At 40.1% G+C, this 20,214-nt stretch overlaps 1 protein-coding gene across 1 annotated transcript in view; it reads left to right on the top strand.

The window, feature by feature from the left end:
- NWD2 (NACHT and WD repeat domain containing 2) overlaps window positions 1-20,214 on the top strand; it is a 250,139-nt gene that overhangs the window by 222,373 nt on the left and 7,552 nt on the right. The window contains exons 4-6 of the mRNA XM_040237996.1: window positions 4,780-4,983; window positions 10,628-10,772; window positions 16,008-16,597. Of these exons, the coding sequence (XP_040093930.1) occupies window positions 4,780-4,983; window positions 10,628-10,772; window positions 16,008-16,597 (939 nt within the window). The remainder of the gene's footprint in view (window positions 1-4,779; window positions 4,984-10,627; window positions 10,773-16,007; window positions 16,598-20,214) is intronic.

Below are 20,214 nucleotides of genomic sequence, written 5' to 3' on the forward strand. Positions count from 1 at the left end.
AATTCATCACATAGAATTAACCACTATAAAGTGAACTATTCTGTGCCATTAGTACATTTACAATATTGTGCAAACATCTCTATCTAGTTCCAAAGCCTCTAGAAGTATTTCTTATTCTAGAATTTTATATACAGAAACCACACTAGAAATTTTTCTTAGACTTTTCAATCATTTGGGCTTAACTCCCAGATTGTATTTAAGCCCTCATTTGGATTGTTGCTTCCTACCTAACTAATATTAGACATCTTCAGTGTTTCAAGATGGGCCATTTGATTAGGTGAATGGGAGGGGCAATTATGAATTTCCACAGACTCAGGAGAAATCCCATAGACTTATGTTCATATGTATATTGACAAAATATTCAAACAACTCAATGAAAAGTTGAAAATTATTTCAGCCATATGCATTTCTTTAATTCAGGGTCATGCAGGCAGACGGAGCAATGGTATAACAAATATATATGGACCTCAATGCAAAATCAAATATAGTCCCTCAACTCTTCATCAGGTTTCTCCAAAAACTGGTTTAACCAAGCTGTTTGTGCAAAGGAAAAGAGAAATCCTCTAAGCAGTGGCTTAGATGTATCCCTTTCAGCACATAGGAAGGCAAGGATGACACAAAGAGTAGAGGGCCTTTTGCATTTAAGTCCTCAGTTCTCTCAAGACTGGTTTAGCCAAGCAAAAATTACCTTCTTGAAAATCGGGGTCAGAAAGATGTAGAAAATCTGACTCTTCTTCTCTTAGGGGAGTGAATAGTCTACTGACAGTGAACAGAAAATAATGCTTTCTTGGGCATAGTTTCTATAGCTGCTGCAGGGTCATCCTACGGCATGTCTGCTTTCCCTGGCTACAGGGCTAAGGAATACTGATTAGGAAACCAAGACGGGACCTCCATCTTGCCACTGGCAGTTTTATTGTTAGCATTTTAGACTTAGCCCTAAATCTCTACCCCTGCTCTGAACCATTGACCATAGAAGCTGAACTTTGTAACTGAGTTGGACTGTATCTTCCTCTAAATTGACTGTTGCCATTCCTGACAGATACAGGTATGCTGTGTGTTACCTTGTAGCCACATAGAACCCCAAAAACTCTTCCTGAAAAGTGTGGTAGCAAACTCCCTTCTTACAGTTTCTCTTTTTGCCATTTTTCAAATAGTGAGATAAGACAGACAGAATCCTATCTGGGACTCCTGAAAAGTAACTGCTTCATGATTTATGAGCATTCTACCCAAAGGAAGAATCAATAGAGAGAAGGCAAAGACTTGGGGAGAACAATCCAATAAGTAACTTTAAGCCTATCTCACATTATTACTTTTCTGAAGTTCTGTGTTAGCACTTTATATATAGCAGGCGCTCAATATAATTTGCTATTTGAATGGGATAAGGATATTTTTTCTTCTTTAGTAATCTCCACCCTAAGGAATATTTTACCTTACTATATTGATCAAATAATGTTAGTATTTGGTGCCAGCTGTTCAACTCAAATAATTACTTTTAAATAGCCTTCTATTTATTTTGTAATGATCTGCTGTGTTCCCTGTCTCGTCCCTTTGGTGCTTGCAAACCATTACTCATGAGACCACATATGCATTGCCCATAGCAAGTGGTCCTTAAAGTCTATTGAGGAATCAATAGATTCATTTGTAACCACATTTTAAAATCCAGGTTTCTAGGTTCCCCAAGCCCAGTGGTCCTTAGGTCTGAGAAGGCATCTTGTAACCTGCTAGCAAACACCCTGGGTGATGTGGTGCTTGTCATCATGAAGCATATTTCAGAAACTGATCCATAGATTTGATCCTGGCCTAGACTCTGTGACCAGCCTTATTTAGAGCAGAGAGAAGATGAAGAACCAACAATAAACTGATAATATAGAGATGATGGTCCTTCCCTGGGACATGATCTTGTTTCAGTAGTCACTATTATGCCCTCTTTCCTACTTCATGCCTGAAATCCAGCTGGTATTTCCCTGGATCTTGGTTGCTGAGTCCATCACATTCTTAGGCTTCATTGGTTGCTGGCTAAAGAACTGTCAGTTACTAAACCCCATATTTAATGTTCTGGCTGTTTACCAAGTCTTTCATCCAATGACCAAACTCCATTGTTTGCTTTGGGAATTCCTCCAAAAAGTCCTACCCCTACTGTTTAGAAGTCCACTTAGTCCCTCCCTTGCCCAGGTAAGTTTGCAGCTAATTCTCCCAGCACAAAAACCTCCCTCTTCACAACAGATATTTCTGACTGAAGATCCTGACTATCCTTATCCAGAATTACCCAAGAGGAATAGGATACTCACCAGACTGTGCTGGGCTGCACTTAGTCCCTCAGTCATGTCCGACTCTTTGTGACCCCATAGCCTGCAGCCCACCAGGCTCCTCTGTCCATGGAGATTCTCCAGGCAAGAATACTGGAGTGAGTTGCCATGCCCTCCTCCAGGGGATCTTCCCAACCCAGGGACTGAACCAGCATTGCAGGTGGGTATCTGAGCCACCAGGGTAGCCCATTCACCAGGCTGGCTCCCCATAAAAGGGTCATCTCTGCCTGTATCTGTGGTAGAATGAGAGGTCATGCCTGCTCATTTAGACAAGTTTAACACAAGAGATTTTAGAAGAGGAATTGTTAAATGAAAAACAAGTCTAAATGGTATTATTTTTGTTACATACAGCCTGTTGTCATGAATAGCCCTAAACAAATGCAGATTCAAATAAAAGTGCTCTTAATTGGTGTTCAGGATTGAAGCGAAGGTTGCTGACAAAACTGGTACTTTCCCAAATTGTTACTTTACCTGCTGAGAGCTGAAATACTATCTTTACCCAAAAGATGAAGTTTCAAATAAGAATAGAACAAACTCCAAGGATATCTTTCTCTGTCTTGGTTCGTTCAAGTAGTCAATAAATATGCTTTTTAATACTTTCTATGTGCTAGGAATAAAAAGCTCTGGTCTCTGCCCCCATGAGGTTTATCATCTTATATTACAGTTTAGGTCATGAATTTATGTAGGAAAAATGTCTATCCAGGACTTTGCTTCTCCCACCTGCCTGCCTGAGATGAAAAGAACATTCTGGGTTGCAGAGATAGTAAAAAATGCTCCCAAGGAAGCCAAACCACAATTCACCTTCTAGTGGGTCGACTTCCAGTAGTGGAAGCTTATGGCAAAGGTGCTAGTCAACAGGAAGAAAGGATGAAGATGACCACAAATTAAACAGAAATCTTCCCATGGATATTATAAAGCAGACCAACATGCCTTGGATAGTATAGCTCTGTGTTAGAGTTCTGTATGTTCCTTCTATTTCTACCAGATAAGACACTAAAGATTAATTGAAACATCAGGTGCTAGCTATATAAGCTAATATTTTTGACAGCTTACACCAGTGGTTCAGACACCTGGAGGGCTTGCTAAAACAGATTTAACTCAGCTATATCAGCAGAGTTTCTGATTCAGGAGGTCTGAGATGGGCCTTGAGAACTTGCATACCTAACAAATTCTCAGATAACACAGATGGTGCTGGTCTGAGGACATTTTGAGAAGCATGGGCTTAAGCACTTAGAGGAGCCTTTGAAAGTGTTGCTCCATGAGGAGTATACACAGCATCATCAGGCATAAAAATTTAAATATCTGTAGTTTTTCTCACTACAAAATAATACATTTCCATTGTAAAAAAAATTTTAATACAAAAGCAGTAAGTTCATAAAACAACCAAAATAAATTTAAAACCATTCGGTGAAAAGTAGCCCTTGGTAACCTTGCTGTGTATTCTTATAAAATCTCTATGTGTATATGTTATGTTTATGTCTGTACATATATATGATCTCTTTCTCATATATATATAATGTATATACAATATCAGATTCATCTTATACACTTTACTTAATAGTATATTATAAAAATCTTTCTGCAGCAATAGAGTTCTGAAACACAATTTGGCACATCCTTTGAATAGAGATACCAAATTATGTTTAAATGTATTCAAGTGTTCCCACTTGCTGGACACTTAGGTTCAACTCTTTTCTGTTCAAACAGGTTCAGCATAAATATGCTGATAAGTCGTTATGTACATCCTTATTTTCTAAAGACAGATTTCCAGAAGAAAAATTGCCAAAACTCATGTATTTTAAGTCGTTTCATATATATTATCAGAACACCCTTCAAAGAAATATTGGATCAATTTACACGCCCATCAGCTCGACAGAGGCATTTTCTCATATGTCCACATAACGCTGAGCACATTTTCCTTTGCCAGTTTAATAGGGACAAAATGATATCTTGTTTATATTTTTAATTTTTTCAGTTACCAGAGGGATCTGTCATATTCAGTGATTTCATACTTCTTTCATTTGTAGCTGTGTAAATCTGGGGCTTAGAATCAAACTATTAACTCTATACAAAGCAATTTTTGTTTGTTTGTGAGTTTATATGTTTGATATTTCATAGAGTCCAACACGTCATTTCTTTTTTGGCATGAACCAACCAAAATTCTCAAAATAGGTAACTTTTGTTATATTATGTAAACTATGGGGAAATTTCTTTGTTACGAAATTCTGTAGTTTGGATTTGTCCAATATGTAATCCCAGTATGTGAATTTATTATACTACAATATAAATGGTCTAATTTTACTTACAAAATAATCCATGTGAAAACATATCCACTGTGATTAAAAGAGACAATTGATGGAATAAAGTATCTTGTTATCTATTCATTAATATTTATTGAGTGGTCATATGATGTGAACACTAAAACAGACTTTCTTGGTGACACACTAAACTGAATTTTCTTGGTGACACACAGGGCCTATTAGGTGAAAAATACGGGAACATCCGAATCCCCGGAGAAGTTGAAGCCTCAGAGTTTGAAATGATCTTGGATGCTGCCATAGAGGCGAAGCTGGACACCAAGTTACTGGAAGACTGGTACTGTCGGGATGAGAACTCGGTGCCAGCCGCATATTACCTCAGACCCAAATCAGAAATGCTGAAAAGCAATAAAAATGCAGTAAGTTATCTTTCTCTCCAAAGTGTGTCTCTCCCTACATTTTTAAACTGTTTATGTCACACAGGGGTGGTTTTTCTCCACAGAAAAGGCACAGTAGACAGAAAGTTATTCTGCCCTGGACTCTAAATTTCCTTTTAACAACTAAATCCAAAGCTAAGAAATCTTCCAAATTCAGCTTTCTTTTTTGATAACTTAGACTTTCCTTCTGGGGTCATTTCCTTCTTCCTGAAATATATCTTTTGGAAGTTCCAAAAGAGTCATAAGTTCTGTATATCTGAAAATATGTGTATTATTTTTAATGCAAATGTCATGTTTTATTGCTTTTTACTTTTTTTTTTTTTTTTTTTACAATGGAGAAAAGACATTCTCTTTAATAAGTGGTGCTGGGAAAACTGGACCGCTACATATAAAAGAATGAAATCAGAACATTCTCTGTATCATATACAAAAGAAAAAAGTAAAAAAGCTAAACTAGCCTACTTTATTTTTTTAATGGTTCTTTTTTTTTAATTGAGATACAGCTGACATATAACATTACAATAGTTTCAGGTGCACAATATAATGATTTGATATTTGTATATATTATGAAATGATAATCACAAGAAGTCTAGTTAAAATCTGTCACACAAACTTAAAACATTTTTCCTTGTGATGAGTGTTTAAAACCTACTTTCTTAGCAACTTTCAACTATGCAATATAGTTGAATATATTTTCCCCCTTTTTCTTCTCTTTTAAATTTATTTAATTGGAGATTAATTACTTTACAATATTGTATTGGTTTTGCCATACATCAACATGAATCCACCACGGGTGTACACGTGTTCCCCATCCTGAACCCCCCTTCTTCCTCCCTCCCCATTCCATCCCTCTGGGTCATCCCAGTGCACCAGCCCCAAGCATCCAGTATCCTGCATCAAACCTGGACTGGCGATTCATTTCACATATGATATTATACATGTTTCAATGCCATTCTCCCAAATCATCCCAACCTCTCTTTCTCCCACAGAGTCCAAAAGACTGTTCTATACATCTGTGTCTCTTTTGCTGTCTCACATACAGGGTTATCATTACCATCTTTCTAAATTCCATATATATGTATTAGTATACTGTATTGGTGTTTTTCTTTCTGGCTTACTTCACTCTGTATAATAGACTCCAGTTTCATCCACCTCATTAGAACTGATTCAAATGTATTCTTTTTAATGGCTGAGTAACACTCCATTGTGTATATGTACCACAGCTTTCTTATCCATTCATCTGCTGATGGACATCTAGGTTGCTTCCATGTCCTGGCTATTATAAACAGTACTGCAATGAACATTGGGGTACACGTGTCTCTTTCAATTCTGGTTTCCTCAGTGTGTATGCCCAGCGGTGGGATTGCTGAGTCATAAGGCAGTTCTATTTCCAGTTTTTTAAGGAATCTCCACACTGTTCTCCATAGTGGCTGTACTAGTTTGCATTCCCACCAACAGTGTAAGAGGGTTCCCTTTTCTCCACCCCCTCTCCAGCATTTATTGCTTGTAAGCTTTTGGATCGCAGCCATTCTGACTGGCGTGAAATGATACCTCACTGTGGTTTTGATTTGCATTTCTCTGATAATGAGTGATGTTGAGCATCTTTTCATGTGTTTGTTAGCCATCTGTATGTCTTCTTTGGAGAAATGTCTATTTAGTTCTTTGGCCCATTTTTTGATTGGGTCGTTTATTTTTCTGGAATTGAGCTGCAGGAGTTGCTTGTATATTTTTGGGAGTAGTTGTTTGTTAGTTGCTTCATTTACTATTATTTTCGCCCGTTCTGAAGGCTGTCTTTTCACCTTGCTTATATTTTCCTTTGTTGTGCAGAAGCATTTAATTGTAATTAGGTCCCATTTGTTTACTTTTGCTTTTATTTCCAGTATTCTGGGAGGTGGGTCAGAGAGGGTCCTGCTGTGATTTAATATGTGTAGTTTTATCATCTCACTGTAATGTGTATATATTCCAATTGGTATATGTTGTGCTTCCTGCATTTGTGAATTCATATATTCCATCAGTTTTAGAAAATTCTCAGCCATCATCTCATCAAATACTGTCTCTGCTCTATTCCTTTTTTAGCTCTTTAGTTGCATGCACGATAGATTGCCTCACTCTATCCTCCATATCTCTTTTTTCATTTTTCAAATTTTATTGAACTATAGTTGATTTACAGTGTTGTGTTAATTTCTGCTGTATAGCAAAGTGATTTGGAGAAGACAATAGCAACCCACTCCAGTACTCTTGCATGGAAAATCCCATGGGCAGAGGAGCCTGGTAGGCTGCAGTCCATGGGATCACGAAGAGTCGGACACGACTGAGCGACTTCACTTTCACTTTTATGCATTGGAGAAGGAAATGGCAACCCACTCCAGTGTTCTTGCCTGGAGAATCCCAGGAATGGAGGAGCCTGGTGGGCTGCCGTCTATGGGGTCGCATAGAGTCAGACACGACTGAAGCGACTTAGCAGCAGCAGCAGCAAAGTGATTGCTATACATATATATATATATATACACACATACATACATTCTTTTTCATATTATTTTTCATTATGGTTTATCACAGGATATTGAATATAGTTCCCCGTGCTATACAGTAGGACCTTGTTGCTTATCCATCCCATATATAATAGCTTGCATCTGTATCCTCCATGTTCCTTAATTGTCTTTCACATTATCAATTTCCTTATCTTTCTGTGCTACTATCTGGAAAGTCACTTTAGATCTTTTTTCCAGTTTACCAAATTTCTTCTTCAGCTATGTCTCCTCTGTGCATTGAGTTTTCAAGTTCAACAGTTATATTTTTAATTTGTAAAAGATTTTTTTTGAGGGGGCAGTATTTTAAAAATCTGACAAGTTATTTTTTTATACTCTTTAGTTTGTTTTTTTTAATTCAGTATGTTCTTTAACATTTCATACATTGTTAATTTATTTTCTTGTGTCTTATGTAGAACCTTGCAGAGAGGTTGTGGCATACGTGAGTGAAGAGGAACTAAAAAGCCTCTTGATAAAAGTGAAAGTGGAGAGTGAAAAAGTTGGCTTAAAGCTCAACTTTCAGAAAACTAAGATCATGGCATCTGGTCCCATCACTTCATGGGAAATAGATGGGGAAACAGTGTCAGACTTTATTTTGGGGGGCTCCAAAACCATTGCAGATGGTGATTGCAGCCATGAAATTAAAAGACGCTTACTTCTTGGAAGAAAAGTTACGACCAACCTAGATAGCATATTCCAAAGCAGAGACATTACTTTGCCGACTAAGGTCCATCTAGTCAAGGCTATGGTTTTTCCAGTGGTCATGTATGGATGTGAGATGGACTGTGAAGAAAGCTGAGCACTGAAGAACTGATGCTTTTGAACTGTGTTGTTGGAGAAGACTCTTGAGAGTCCCTTGGACTGCAAGGAGATCCAGCCAATCCATTGTAAAGGAGATCAGTCCTGGGTGTTCATTGGAAGGACTGATGCTAAAACTGAAACTCCAGTACTTTGGCTACCTCATGCAAAGAGTTGACTCACTGGAAAAGACTCTGATGCTGGGAGAGATTGGGGGCAGGAGGAGAAGGGATGACAGAGGATGAGATGGTTGGTTGGCATCACCGACTTGATGGACATGGGTTGGGGTGAACTCCAGGAGATGGTGATGGACAGGGAGGCCTGGCGTGCTGCGAGTCATGCGGTCACAAAGAGTTAGACACAACTGAGCAACTGAACTGAACTGAGTATGATAGAAACACAGTCATTGTCTCTTCTCCAACTTTGTTCCCAAATGTATCCATCATATGTCCCCTGAAACTGAATGAAGGAGGTGGAGAAAACAGGTGGGCCTAATTATTGCCTAGACCTTTTTAAGAGGTTGAAAAGAAGCCATAGGACTTCCGTGATGGTCTAGTGGTTAAGAATCCTCCTGCCAATGCAGGGGACATAGGTTTGATTGCTGGTCCAGGAAGATTTCATATGTTTCAGGGCAACTAAGCCCAAGCACCACAACTACTGAGCCCACATTCTAGAGTCCAGGTTCCGCAACAAGAGAGGTCCACCCATTGCAAAGAAGAGAGTAGCCCTCACTTGCCACAACTAGAGAAAGACTGAATAGCCAAATAAATTAAAAAAAAAAATTTAAAAAAGAAAAGAAGGCATAGATATCCATTCCTCTTCCAAAGAAAATATCCTTGATAATGCAGTACCCAGCAGCTCCAAGAGGAGAAAAGCCCTGGGTTAGCAATAGCTCTTCATTTAAGATCCCTGTGTTTTGGCCATTATGACATTTAACAGAAAGCATTTTCTCCATGCAAAATGAAATCATGTCAGATTACTCAATTCTTCTTCTTCTTCCTCACATGTATTTTTTGAAGTTATTATCTGGAAGAATATGGAGAATACTGGGGTAAATCCCAAACCATTCACCAGGTAAATATGCCAGGAGTAAAGACAGTAGCTGGTAAAGTAGATATCAAAAAACTTGATACCTCAAGAAACCAGTTTTACAAAGCTGAACTTACTCCTATATTTAATTGGCTATAGCTGTTCCTTCTTTGTTTGATTCTATGAGCCTCTGCTGCTGCTAAGTCATTTCAGTTGTGTCCAACTCTGTGCGACCCCATAGACGGCAGCCCACCAGGCTCCCCTGCCCCTGGGATTCTCCAGCCAAGAACATTGGAGTGGGTTGCCATTTCCTTCTCCAATTATGATAGTGAAAGTGAAAGCGAAGCCGCTCAGTCATGTCCGACTCTTAGTGACCCCAGGGACTGCAGCACCAGGCTCCTTCGTCCATAGGATTTTCCAGGCAAGAGTACTGGAGTGAGGTGCCATTGCCTTCTCTGATTTTATTTCCTAGAGGATAATAAAAAATAAATGAGGAAGAAACAATTAAAGACAATTAAATAGTAACATATGAGTCAGTTCAGCTGGTCAGTCGTGTCTGACTCTTTGCAGCACACCAGGCTTCCATGTCCATCACCAACTCCAGAGCTTACTCAAACTCATGTCTGTCGAGTCAGTGATGCCATCCAACCATCTCATCCTCTGTCCTCCCCTTCTTCTCCTGCCTTCAATCTTTCCCAGCATCAGGGTCTTTTCGAATGAGTCAGCTCTTCGCATCAGGTGGCCAAAGTATTGAAGTTTCAGCTTAAGCATCAGTCCTTCCAATGAATATTCAGGACTGATCTCCTTCAGGATGGACTGGTTGGGTCTCCTTGCAGTCCAAGGGACTCTCAAGAGTCTTCTCCAACACCACAGTTCAAAAGCATTAATTCTTTGGTGCTCAGCCTTCTTTATCGTCCAACTCTCACATCCATACGTGACCACTGGAAAAACCATCCTTTTGACTAGTCTGACCTTTAACTGTATTGAAGAGATGATTTTGTTACAACATTTGAATCAAAACTCAAGAGTGAAATACACAATATATTGAGAAAAGCAAACAAACAAGTCCTGTTTGGATTCACACCGTTGTGTTACTTGGGCGAGTTCACATCACTTTCAGGGTACTAGGGAGAGTAAATGAGATACTATCCATTAAGCACCTGTCATGGTAAGGCCCATGGTAGACTTTCAAATAACAATGGTTCTCTTCCTCTTAAATATTGGGTTTTCTTGATGATTTAAGACTAACATCTCACTTTCACCTTTCTAAAGATGCAGCCTTCTGCCAATGCCGAGAATGAGAAGACCTGGCAAGAGATATCAGATGAGATCAAGAAGATATTTAAGACTGCTGTAAAACTGTTACATGAAAAGGGGAAAATGAAACACAGCCAAGCCAAGAGGTACCTGTTCTCAGGTAATTTTGTATGCATCTTCAGTAAACTGAGGAATTGATCATTAAGAGATGTATTCACTGTTTCCTTTTATGGTTCTGTAAATTTAATTGTATTTACTGCCTGATGAAATTTAATTTTTTTTAATGTTTTTATCTCCTGGAGAGACAAGTAATCTTTTTACTCAAAGATAAGCTTTTACGTACTTGAGGAATTCTCCAAAAATATGACTTTAAAAGAAGTCAGAGGAGGCTGAATATAATAGACCAGACTCAGCCAGTATTTCTCAGTTGACCTGTTCATTAATTCACTTGCTCAGCAAACATTTATTGAGGGCATATATATGCCAGGCACTAGGGCTACAACAATGATTAAGAAGGCAAGCTTTCTGCTCTCCTGGAACTTATTGTTTAGTGAGGAGGAAATAAGTGATAGGCAAGTAACCAAATAAATGAACAATATCATGTCAGAAAGGATAAGTGCTATGAGTAAAATACAGTAATAGGGTAATAGGGCCTGATGAAGGCTGTGGGGGTCCAGATTTAGATAGGGCAGGTGATAAGGAAATGACTTCTGAGCTAAATGGCAGAATGAATCAGAGCTGGCAGTGCCATATCTAAAATAGAGAATTCCAGGCAGAGGGATTGCCAGGTTCAAGATTCCTGAGACAGGAATGTGCTAAGCAAGTTCTAGGAGCAGGAAGCAAGTAAAGGTTGCCAAGCTCAGAGAAGGAGAGATGAGGTTAGAAGGTGGGCACAGGCCATAATAACAACAGAAATAATCAATAAACAATCTATAATAGGAATATAATAGAGTTTTATTCAGGCCAAACTGAGGACTGTAGCCTGAGAGACAGTTTCAAGAAGCACTTGAATTGTGTTCTACCTGACTACAAAATGAGGGAGGCTTATAGAGGCAAAAATCACAAAGTTACAGTAGTCACTGTATCTAGAGCTGGCAAGAAGTCAGGATGCATGTTAAATAAGGACTGGTTGGGGTCTGAAATGGTCGCATAGTTACAAGAGACCTAGGCAACTGCTAGCAGATATTATTTTGAGAATAAACTGGTGGTGTTCTTCCATCTGATACAGTTCAGAGAATTCAAGTTCTCAGTGATGCAGGAAAAATGTCTGAAACCACATACACAATGGCCACTGGTTCCATTTTGGATGCCTGAATCATAGATATTCCATTTTGATTTTTAGATGTATTCTTTCCTTTAGTGGTTAAATCAGATGTACAATGCATGTTTGATGGGCCAGAAGACAGGCTGTACTATTTAATATACAGTTCAACCCAAATCAGGTATAAGCCAGAATGACTTCCTCATATTTCAATCTGTGAAAATTTCTTCCATCACTGCATAAGATGGGAAGCTATCAGAGGTTGGGAAGTAAGGGAGTGGCAGGATCTAGATTAGCCTTAAAATAAAAAATATCCCTAACTGCTGAGCAGAGACTCACTTGTGGGCCTTTTTCAGCTGTGGAAAAGAGGTTTTATTTTTAGGAATTGCATAGGAAATCACATATCTGAAGGAATATGTCAGTCATAGTTTCCAGGGGATGAACACTCCTAGGTAAAGTAATCGGTTAAGTAGCATTTATTTTAAGAGGTGATAGCAAAGAATTATTGAAGAAAAAAGCAACAGTAGTTGCATTTTCAAACTGGTTTTGTGAATGATGTGGCAAAATGTTTGTGAAAACCTAAGAAGCACTTGATACCATTCTCACTGGATATGCCTGTATTTTAACCTCAGAGAAAGTATAAATAATCTTGACAAATTCATTCTCCAGAAGATGTCAAAAATTAGGTCTTATTTTAGTTCTCCCTAAAAATGCTAAAATCACCATGAATAAGTACTATTTTTAGAATATACAGGTTAACATATATCCTTATTCCTCTGGGATCTTTTTGATCCATTTTTGAAGCCCTGGTTCTTTGTCTTTATCAAGGGCAAAACTAACCTATTCCTAAACAATGTGCTGTATCAGGAAAAAAAATACCAAAAGCAAACACTCTGCTATTCTTGATATAAGCAACACCAGTTGGGGAGGGCATCCTCTGACTTAGAGTTAGACAGCCCAAGTTTTAAAAAATTCATAAGCAAATACTTTCTCTTAATTTTCTCCACGATAAAGAACTTGGTCCACATGGATAGCCATATGAAGATTAATAATTTTGTACTAGGTAGTATGAAATACTATACCTGGACTATTTTCTATTTGGGGTTACATCTCTAAAAGATATGTATGCTCATGAAATTTTAATTTATTTTACATTCCAACTCATTTTAAGACCATGTTTGCACAGTGAAAATTGCTGAAGAGGGACCAGCTCTTTGAAATGGATAGAGTATATTTGTTTTGTGCCAGTCTATCAATAACCAATGTGGTAGTTAGACCAGCCTTTCTGTCTCTTATTAGGACTGCAAGATACTCTTCAGCAATCACCATCAGGTAACTTTGAAAAAATAAAGGCTTATAACTTATAAGTGGAGTAGGAAATGGCAACCCACTCCAGTATTCTTGCCTGGAGAATCCCATGGACAGAGAAGGCTGGAGGGCTACAGTCCATAGGGTCACAGAAAGTCTGACATGACTGAACACACATCCACATTACTTACAGGCCCTGGAAATTACAGAGCACATCTAAAGCCACAAGCAAGGTCAGAAGCAGAGAGAGAAAAAGAGGCAGAGCACACACGTCTAGGGCTTTGCTTTTACTGGGCTCACTCTTTACTGGCAAATTTAAAACACAACAGTGGGAATTAAAAGCAAAGGGAGAGAGAAAAACAAGTAGCTGGAAAGGTTAGTTATTGAAGTCCACCAAGAGCTCTTAAACAAAGGCGTCTCAGTGAGGGGGGCTGGCCTGCTCTGTATGTGTGGCTGTTAATGAGTTTATTCAAGATAGGTATCATTGAAGTGGATGCCTCAGCAATCAAAGCTTAAGTCAGACACTTGCATTATAAACAAACAGTGCCCCCCCCCAAAAAAAACTGTCAGGGTTTATACTACAATATTACTTTAATATTTTCAGAAATCTTCAAATAAGAATACCAGATAGAGTGATTTCCCTGGTGGAACACAGATGGCTGGACAAGAGATGGACCAAAGGCTACTTTCTGCATGAGTTCAGAATATCCAAATTTCTTGCATCTTCCCCTGTACATATTATAACAAATTTGTACTCTTCTACAAAAAGAAGAGTAGATATATGTTATGTAAGCTTCCTTATCTGGCCTCCTGATGCAATTTTCCTGAATAAAATCTTTGGTAAAACATTGATTTGGGACTTTCCCGGTGATCTAGTGATTAAGGGTCCACATGCCACTGCAAGGGACATGGGTTCAAGAAGATTCCACATGCCTCAGGGCAACTAAGCCCGTGTGCTACAGCTACTGAGCCCATACACCACAAGTACTGAAGCCCGCATGCTCTAGAACCTGGGCTCTGCAACAAGAGAAGCCATCACAATGAGAAGCTCACATGCTGCAACTAAATAAAGCCCATGTGAACTAACGAAGACCCAGCGCAGCCAAAAATAAATAAAATTTAAAAAAAAAAACTATCCTGATGTGAATGGCACAGCTTATTCAACACTGGTGGATATAAATACATCTCTTTTACTTCAATCACAAATCTTTATCAATTGCTATCATTACTGAAAAAATATTATCACAGAAGTTCTACTAAAAGGTACCATTTTTAAACAAAATTCCCACCTCCCTTAATAGTTACTTTATAGAATATACCTATGTTTTGTTTTTGCTTGATGTTGCAGATGTGGCCAGTATATTGAGATGGTCTAAGTTAACAACCAGCCCCATCCCCTGCCCCCACGCTTCCACCAGATCCCAGCCCAGCAGTCACCGCCTTAAGAAAACCTTCCCTGACTTCTCCAAGTGGATTAGATTTCCCAATTGTTTGCTCTCACGGCACCATGTCATTCAACTTCCCAGGCATAAAAATAATACATTTATTTGTGAGACTCTGTGATTCATGTCCGGAGAAGGCAATGGCACCCCACTCCAGTATTCTTGCCTGGAAAATCCCATGGATGGAGGAGCCTGGTGGGCTGCAGTCCATGGGGTCGCTGAGAGTTGGACACGACTCAGTGACTTCACTTTCACTTTTCACTTTCTTGCCTTGGAGAAGGAAATGGCAACCCACTCCAGTATTCTTGCCTGGAGAATCCCAGGGACGGCGGAGCCTGGTGGGCTGCCGTCTATGCGGTCACACAGAGTCAGACACAACTGAAGCGACTTAGCAGCAGCAGCAGTGATTCATGTCTACCATCCTCCACCAGACTATAAGCTTCATTAATACCTTTTTCTCTCAGCATTCTGTTTTCTCCCACCACTGTATCCTAAGCAACTAGCAGCATGCCTGGTACATAGCAGATGCTCAGTTAAGACCAACTGGATAAAGAAAAGCAGAGGGGAGAAAACAAGTTTTAAAAGACTGCTTGTTTTAAAATTCATGTCTATTGGTTTAATTATTTTATTTTCTTCCCTAAAATTGTGCATAATTGTTGCTTTTTATTAGTACTGATACAATTTTAAATGTTCTTATGGGGCCTCAAATGATTTAGAAAGTATATTTACTTTTATGTGAGCATATGTGTTATAAGCCCTAACATGGTTTATCTTAAAAGAAATAAAGTTACATACTGAGTCATTTTCCTGTTCCTGCTCTGATGGGTGTAATGGGATTTAATAGAGACATGGATAATGGATAAATGAAATTAGCACAGAATTATATTTTGAACATGCTTTAACATTTATATTTACACATTTATGTCTGGGGTATATCATCTCAAACAAAATGGTGAAACCACAATGGAGGAAAGACCGACAAGGAAGAAATAGACTAGATCCGGCATGTGGCCTCTTCCTCGTCCTCTCCTCGCCCCAGTTAGTTCCTGCTCTCCACTCTTAGAACCTCTGGAGTCTGGGAGCAAAGCCAAGTGGGAACTTAGAAGAAGCAGCTATAAACTTGTTGTGCTTGCTTTCTTATGATTATGTTCAACATCTCCCTCAGGTCTTAGAGGAAATTAAGCAATTTTATTTAGAATCCATTGTTCTGGGATCCAGGCTGTTTAGGAAAAGACAGGAAATTAGAAATTATTCTAAAGATGACTCAGCTACACACTATAAGCAAAATAAACTACAACTACTGACTTGAGAGTCACATGGTAGAAGCGTGGGTGCATTGCTTCTTGGTTCTAGACAGTAAACTCCTTGTTGTATTTTCTTTCAGCGATAGAGGATGAATTTGACTTTGCTCTAGGAAAGCAAACTCCAGCATTCCTGAAGAAGTGTGTTTGCTATATTAGGAAAATTGCTAACATTGAGCGTTTCGTGAAAATCCCAGAAATGGGAAAGTACATGGATATAACTGGAAGAGAACCAAGAATTATTCGGGACCCTGAAGCCCAAGAGAAGCTGATAAAACTCAGGGATGAATTTATTCCTACCATTGTTGCTTCATCTAATCTGAGAGTGTACACATCTGTTACTCATTGTGACATGAAACTAGGCTATTCCCAAGAAATAGAAAACCATTACATAGAAGGACTTGGTAAACAATTTTATGAGGACATGATTGACATAATTCAGGCCACGGTACAACAGAATTTTGACACAGAAACTGATACGCTCTATGATGAAATCCTTCAGCATTCGTCCTTATGTAAAACATATGCCTCCTTCTACGAGTACAAATGTGAATCTCTAAACATCGTGCATAAATACATTCTTCCAAGCAAAACCGGGCACATCAACCCACTTATTATATACGGTGGACCATGCACTGGAAAGACCCTTCTGCTAGCTGAAGTAGCAAAGAAGGTAAATACCTATTCTTTTACGTGTATATTTGTAAAAACTTTGGGGAAAAGATCGAGTCATCAAATTCACTTCCATTTTCTGTGTTTACTATGAATTATAATGGGTCCTTTTGGAATGGATACTTTAGCGTTTCTTTTTGCTGGTATAACAATTATACTGAAAGATAAGACTCACGAGGTTCAATCCTAGAAGAGCTTTGTTTTGTCTCTTACTGTTCAAACTCATGTTGTGGAGCTAGTACTCATCTGGCTGGAAACAAAGCAGATCTCACAACTCTTCTCATCACTCTCAGCAAAGACAAGCCCTCTGATTGCTTCTGGATACTAAATCCATCTCAGTTCAGCAATTAATATGTCCAGTTGTAGATGATAATTAATACTTCAGTCTACAGCTCCTTCCCCCGACTGAGGCCAACCATATGCCAGGCCCCTCCAGCAGGAAGTAGGAACATGACCATCTTCTCCTTTCTTACACCACCCAGCACTTCTTCCCCTCCACAACCCCAACCACACTCTGACTTCTATAGGTTGTGGCTTAGGGGATGTAGGTAAGGTGGCCAAGAACATTCTTATAGACCAGTACCCTTCTGACCTGGGCTCTGCACTTAGAAGGTGTTTAAAACTTCCTCCTGTTTCTTCTGAGGCCTTTTCCTGGTTTCCTGAAGGTCTTTTCCCTCTCATTACCCGACCTGTCCTCACTGAGCACCTCTCACCTACTGTTCCCTAGGCACAGGGAACCGCACTGTTTTTCCATCTGGTCACCCTGATGGCTCCTAGACACCCAGCAACCCGTATTCTAGTATCTTTCTGCCAAGAGCCTCTCCACAGCAAGCTCCCTTAGACAAGAACTGGGAAAAACAGAACCAGCGGAAACCCTCATCGCTCACACTTACCAGTGGCTGACATCTGAAACATGGGAAACACGTGGGTACTGTTTTGCACTGAGAAACTCCACTCCCCAAAGGGCATCTCTCTATCACTCCGCCATTGGAGCAGCTAGCCAGGGTCAGTCACTCAACCTGCATAATCCTCAGCTGTTATCAGACCCAGATGGCTGTTTTTCAAGCCCTAGGGGACATCCTGAAAGTGGTCCATTGCAGCCCCTTTCCCAAAGATAGAAGTGAGAAGTGGGCATCTGTCAGTCCTCCATTGGGAGTAGGGTGGTGAGAGATATAACCCACAGCATCCTCATCTCCCCACTTCCCTGGTGGCTCAGTGGTAAAGAACCTGCCGGCCAATGCAGGAGACACAGGGAACACAGTTTGATCCCTGGGTCGGGATAATCCTTTGGAGAAAGATATGGCCATGCAGTATTCTTGCCTGAGAGATTCCATGAACAGAGGGGCCTGGCAGGCTACAGTCTATGGGGTCACAAAGAGTCAGACATGACTTAGCCACAAAACAACAACAATAAAATCCTCCTCTCCCATTTTTTTTTCTTGGCCCCTTTTTCAGGCAGGAGGCAAGTAGTCCACCAAAGGTAGCAAAACTAGTTTTCAAAATTCCCTTTCAAGTCTTGCAAGATGGGCTGGAGCTTCACTCTGGAATGTGGTATCTATTGTCTGAACTGGGTGAAACTAGTACCAGGCTTAACCTCCTATTACACTTGATACCACAGTCTGATGATTTATACTATCCTGGTGTTACTTCAGAATCTTTGTGACTCTTCTTGTGATTGCTGTCTTAAAAACAGAACAGTCCTTAACTTTGTGAACATTCTCATGATCTATCACATGAAGACAAGATGTGGGGATTGTGAGGACACACAGGTGACAACCACGTATATCAGACTTATATTCAAAGTCCTTAGGGAGGCCCATTTACCGTTTCTCAATCTGCCAAACCCAGCCACTGGTTTTTCTTCTTGTGTTAGGGTATGAGCCGTTTCTTCAACTGAAACAGCAGGCTTATATTTAGGGGCCACGTCGTCTCAAAATAGGTGTGTGCGTGTGCATGTGTATGACCGTCTGCCTGTGCCTGCGCACTACTTTTTAGGTGTGTCTTCAAACTTTAGAATTATTCCAAGTGAGCAAGACAGTAATGCTACAAGGGGAACTGAAATCAAATGAGAAAACACTCGGTGCATGCACTTCACCGGAGAAGGCGATGGCACCCCACTCCAGTGCTCTTGCCTGGAAAATCCCACGGGCAGAGGAGCCTGGTGGGCTGCAGTCCATGGGGTCGCTAAAAGTCGGACACAACGGAGCGACTTCACTTTCACTTTTCCCTTTCCTGCATTGGAGAAGGAAATGGCAACCCACTCCAGTGTTTTTGCCTGGAGAATCCCAGGGACGGGGGAGCCTGGTGGGCTGCCGTCTATGGGGTCACACAGAGTCGGACATGACTGAAGCAACTTAGCAGCAGCAGCAGCATGCACTTCACACTCACTCTAGGGCTTTTTCCTTGTGGAAGAGGGGAGGATAAAAGTGGTTGCAGGAACGATGCACATGTGATGCAACCCTCTGTGTCCAGCACGGTAGTCATATGATGTGTGTGACATGCCTGTACACACACGCAGTCCCCATGGGCAGAGTGTGGTGACAGTCAAACAACGGCCTCTGAGCGCTCGCTGTTCTGGGTATGCTGTGCAACCACCAGCTACTCACAGGAGCCTTGCCTGGTTCTAGGTCCCCTGCTTAGACTCTGCTTGCTTCCCCTCCCTCCTGAGGAACATCTGCTCCAGCGCCTCCCCGTCTCCACCAACTACAACTTGTGCTCTCGTGACCTTGTGTCCCTTGTAAGGATCGAGACAGGCATCTCACGTTTGTCTCCAGGTCGTCTCTTGTGCAACCAACATTTCCGGGGACATGAGCTCATATCAGAAGGCCGTTCTTTATAGACATCGCATATCCTCCAACCCGGGATTGGGAAGAAGGATGATGCATATAATCATCATAAGCCATCAACACAGGGACACACAGATTGTATTCTGTTTCTGATTTGCCACTGAAGGACAGCGGTAAAATGGAGCGATTGTGTGTGTGCGTGCATGTGCGCATGCTCAGCCATGTCTGACTCTGTGACCCCATGGACTGCAGCCCATTAGGCTCCTCGTCCATGGGATTTTCCAGGCAAGAATACTGTACCTTCCTCCAAATTAGCTTCAAAGGTTGGAGCCAAACACCAAAAACGAGTTGCTTATTTTCCTTAGCAGTTAGTTTTGAAACTGACATCCATGAATCTTCTAAACTTATTCACACTTTAATCTGAACTACTTAGTGGGGAACCAAGTTTCATAAACTTACTTCTTAATGTATTAGAAAATATGTCTTTTTCTAAGGAGTATCCTTGGTGAATTCCAAAGATTACTGAAAAACATTATCTCCCTAAAAATATGCTTTGGAGTGTTTATACTTTGATCATATCCCTTTTTGTCCTTACCTTTCCAGACAGAAAAATACTAAACCTAGCAGCTGTCTCATATATGTTATCTCTTTAACTGTACAATTTAAAAAAGAGAGAATGGGAGACAGAGAACACTAGAATGAAAGTCAGATATGACTTCGATTCCATTTTCTTCTCTTGGTAATCATTTAACTACAAGCAAGCTATTTATCTGGCTTGGGCCTCAGTTTCCTCTTCTGTTACATGATACTGTAATCCCATGTAATCCTATGT

The sequence above is a fragment of the Oryx dammah genome, unplaced genomic scaffold, assembly GCF_014754425.2.
Source record: "Oryx dammah isolate SB20612 unplaced genomic scaffold, SCBI_Odam_1.1 HiC_scaffold_3, whole genome shotgun sequence".
In the NCBI taxonomy this organism is placed as follows: Eukaryota; Metazoa; Chordata; class Mammalia; order Artiodactyla; family Bovidae; genus Oryx; species Oryx dammah.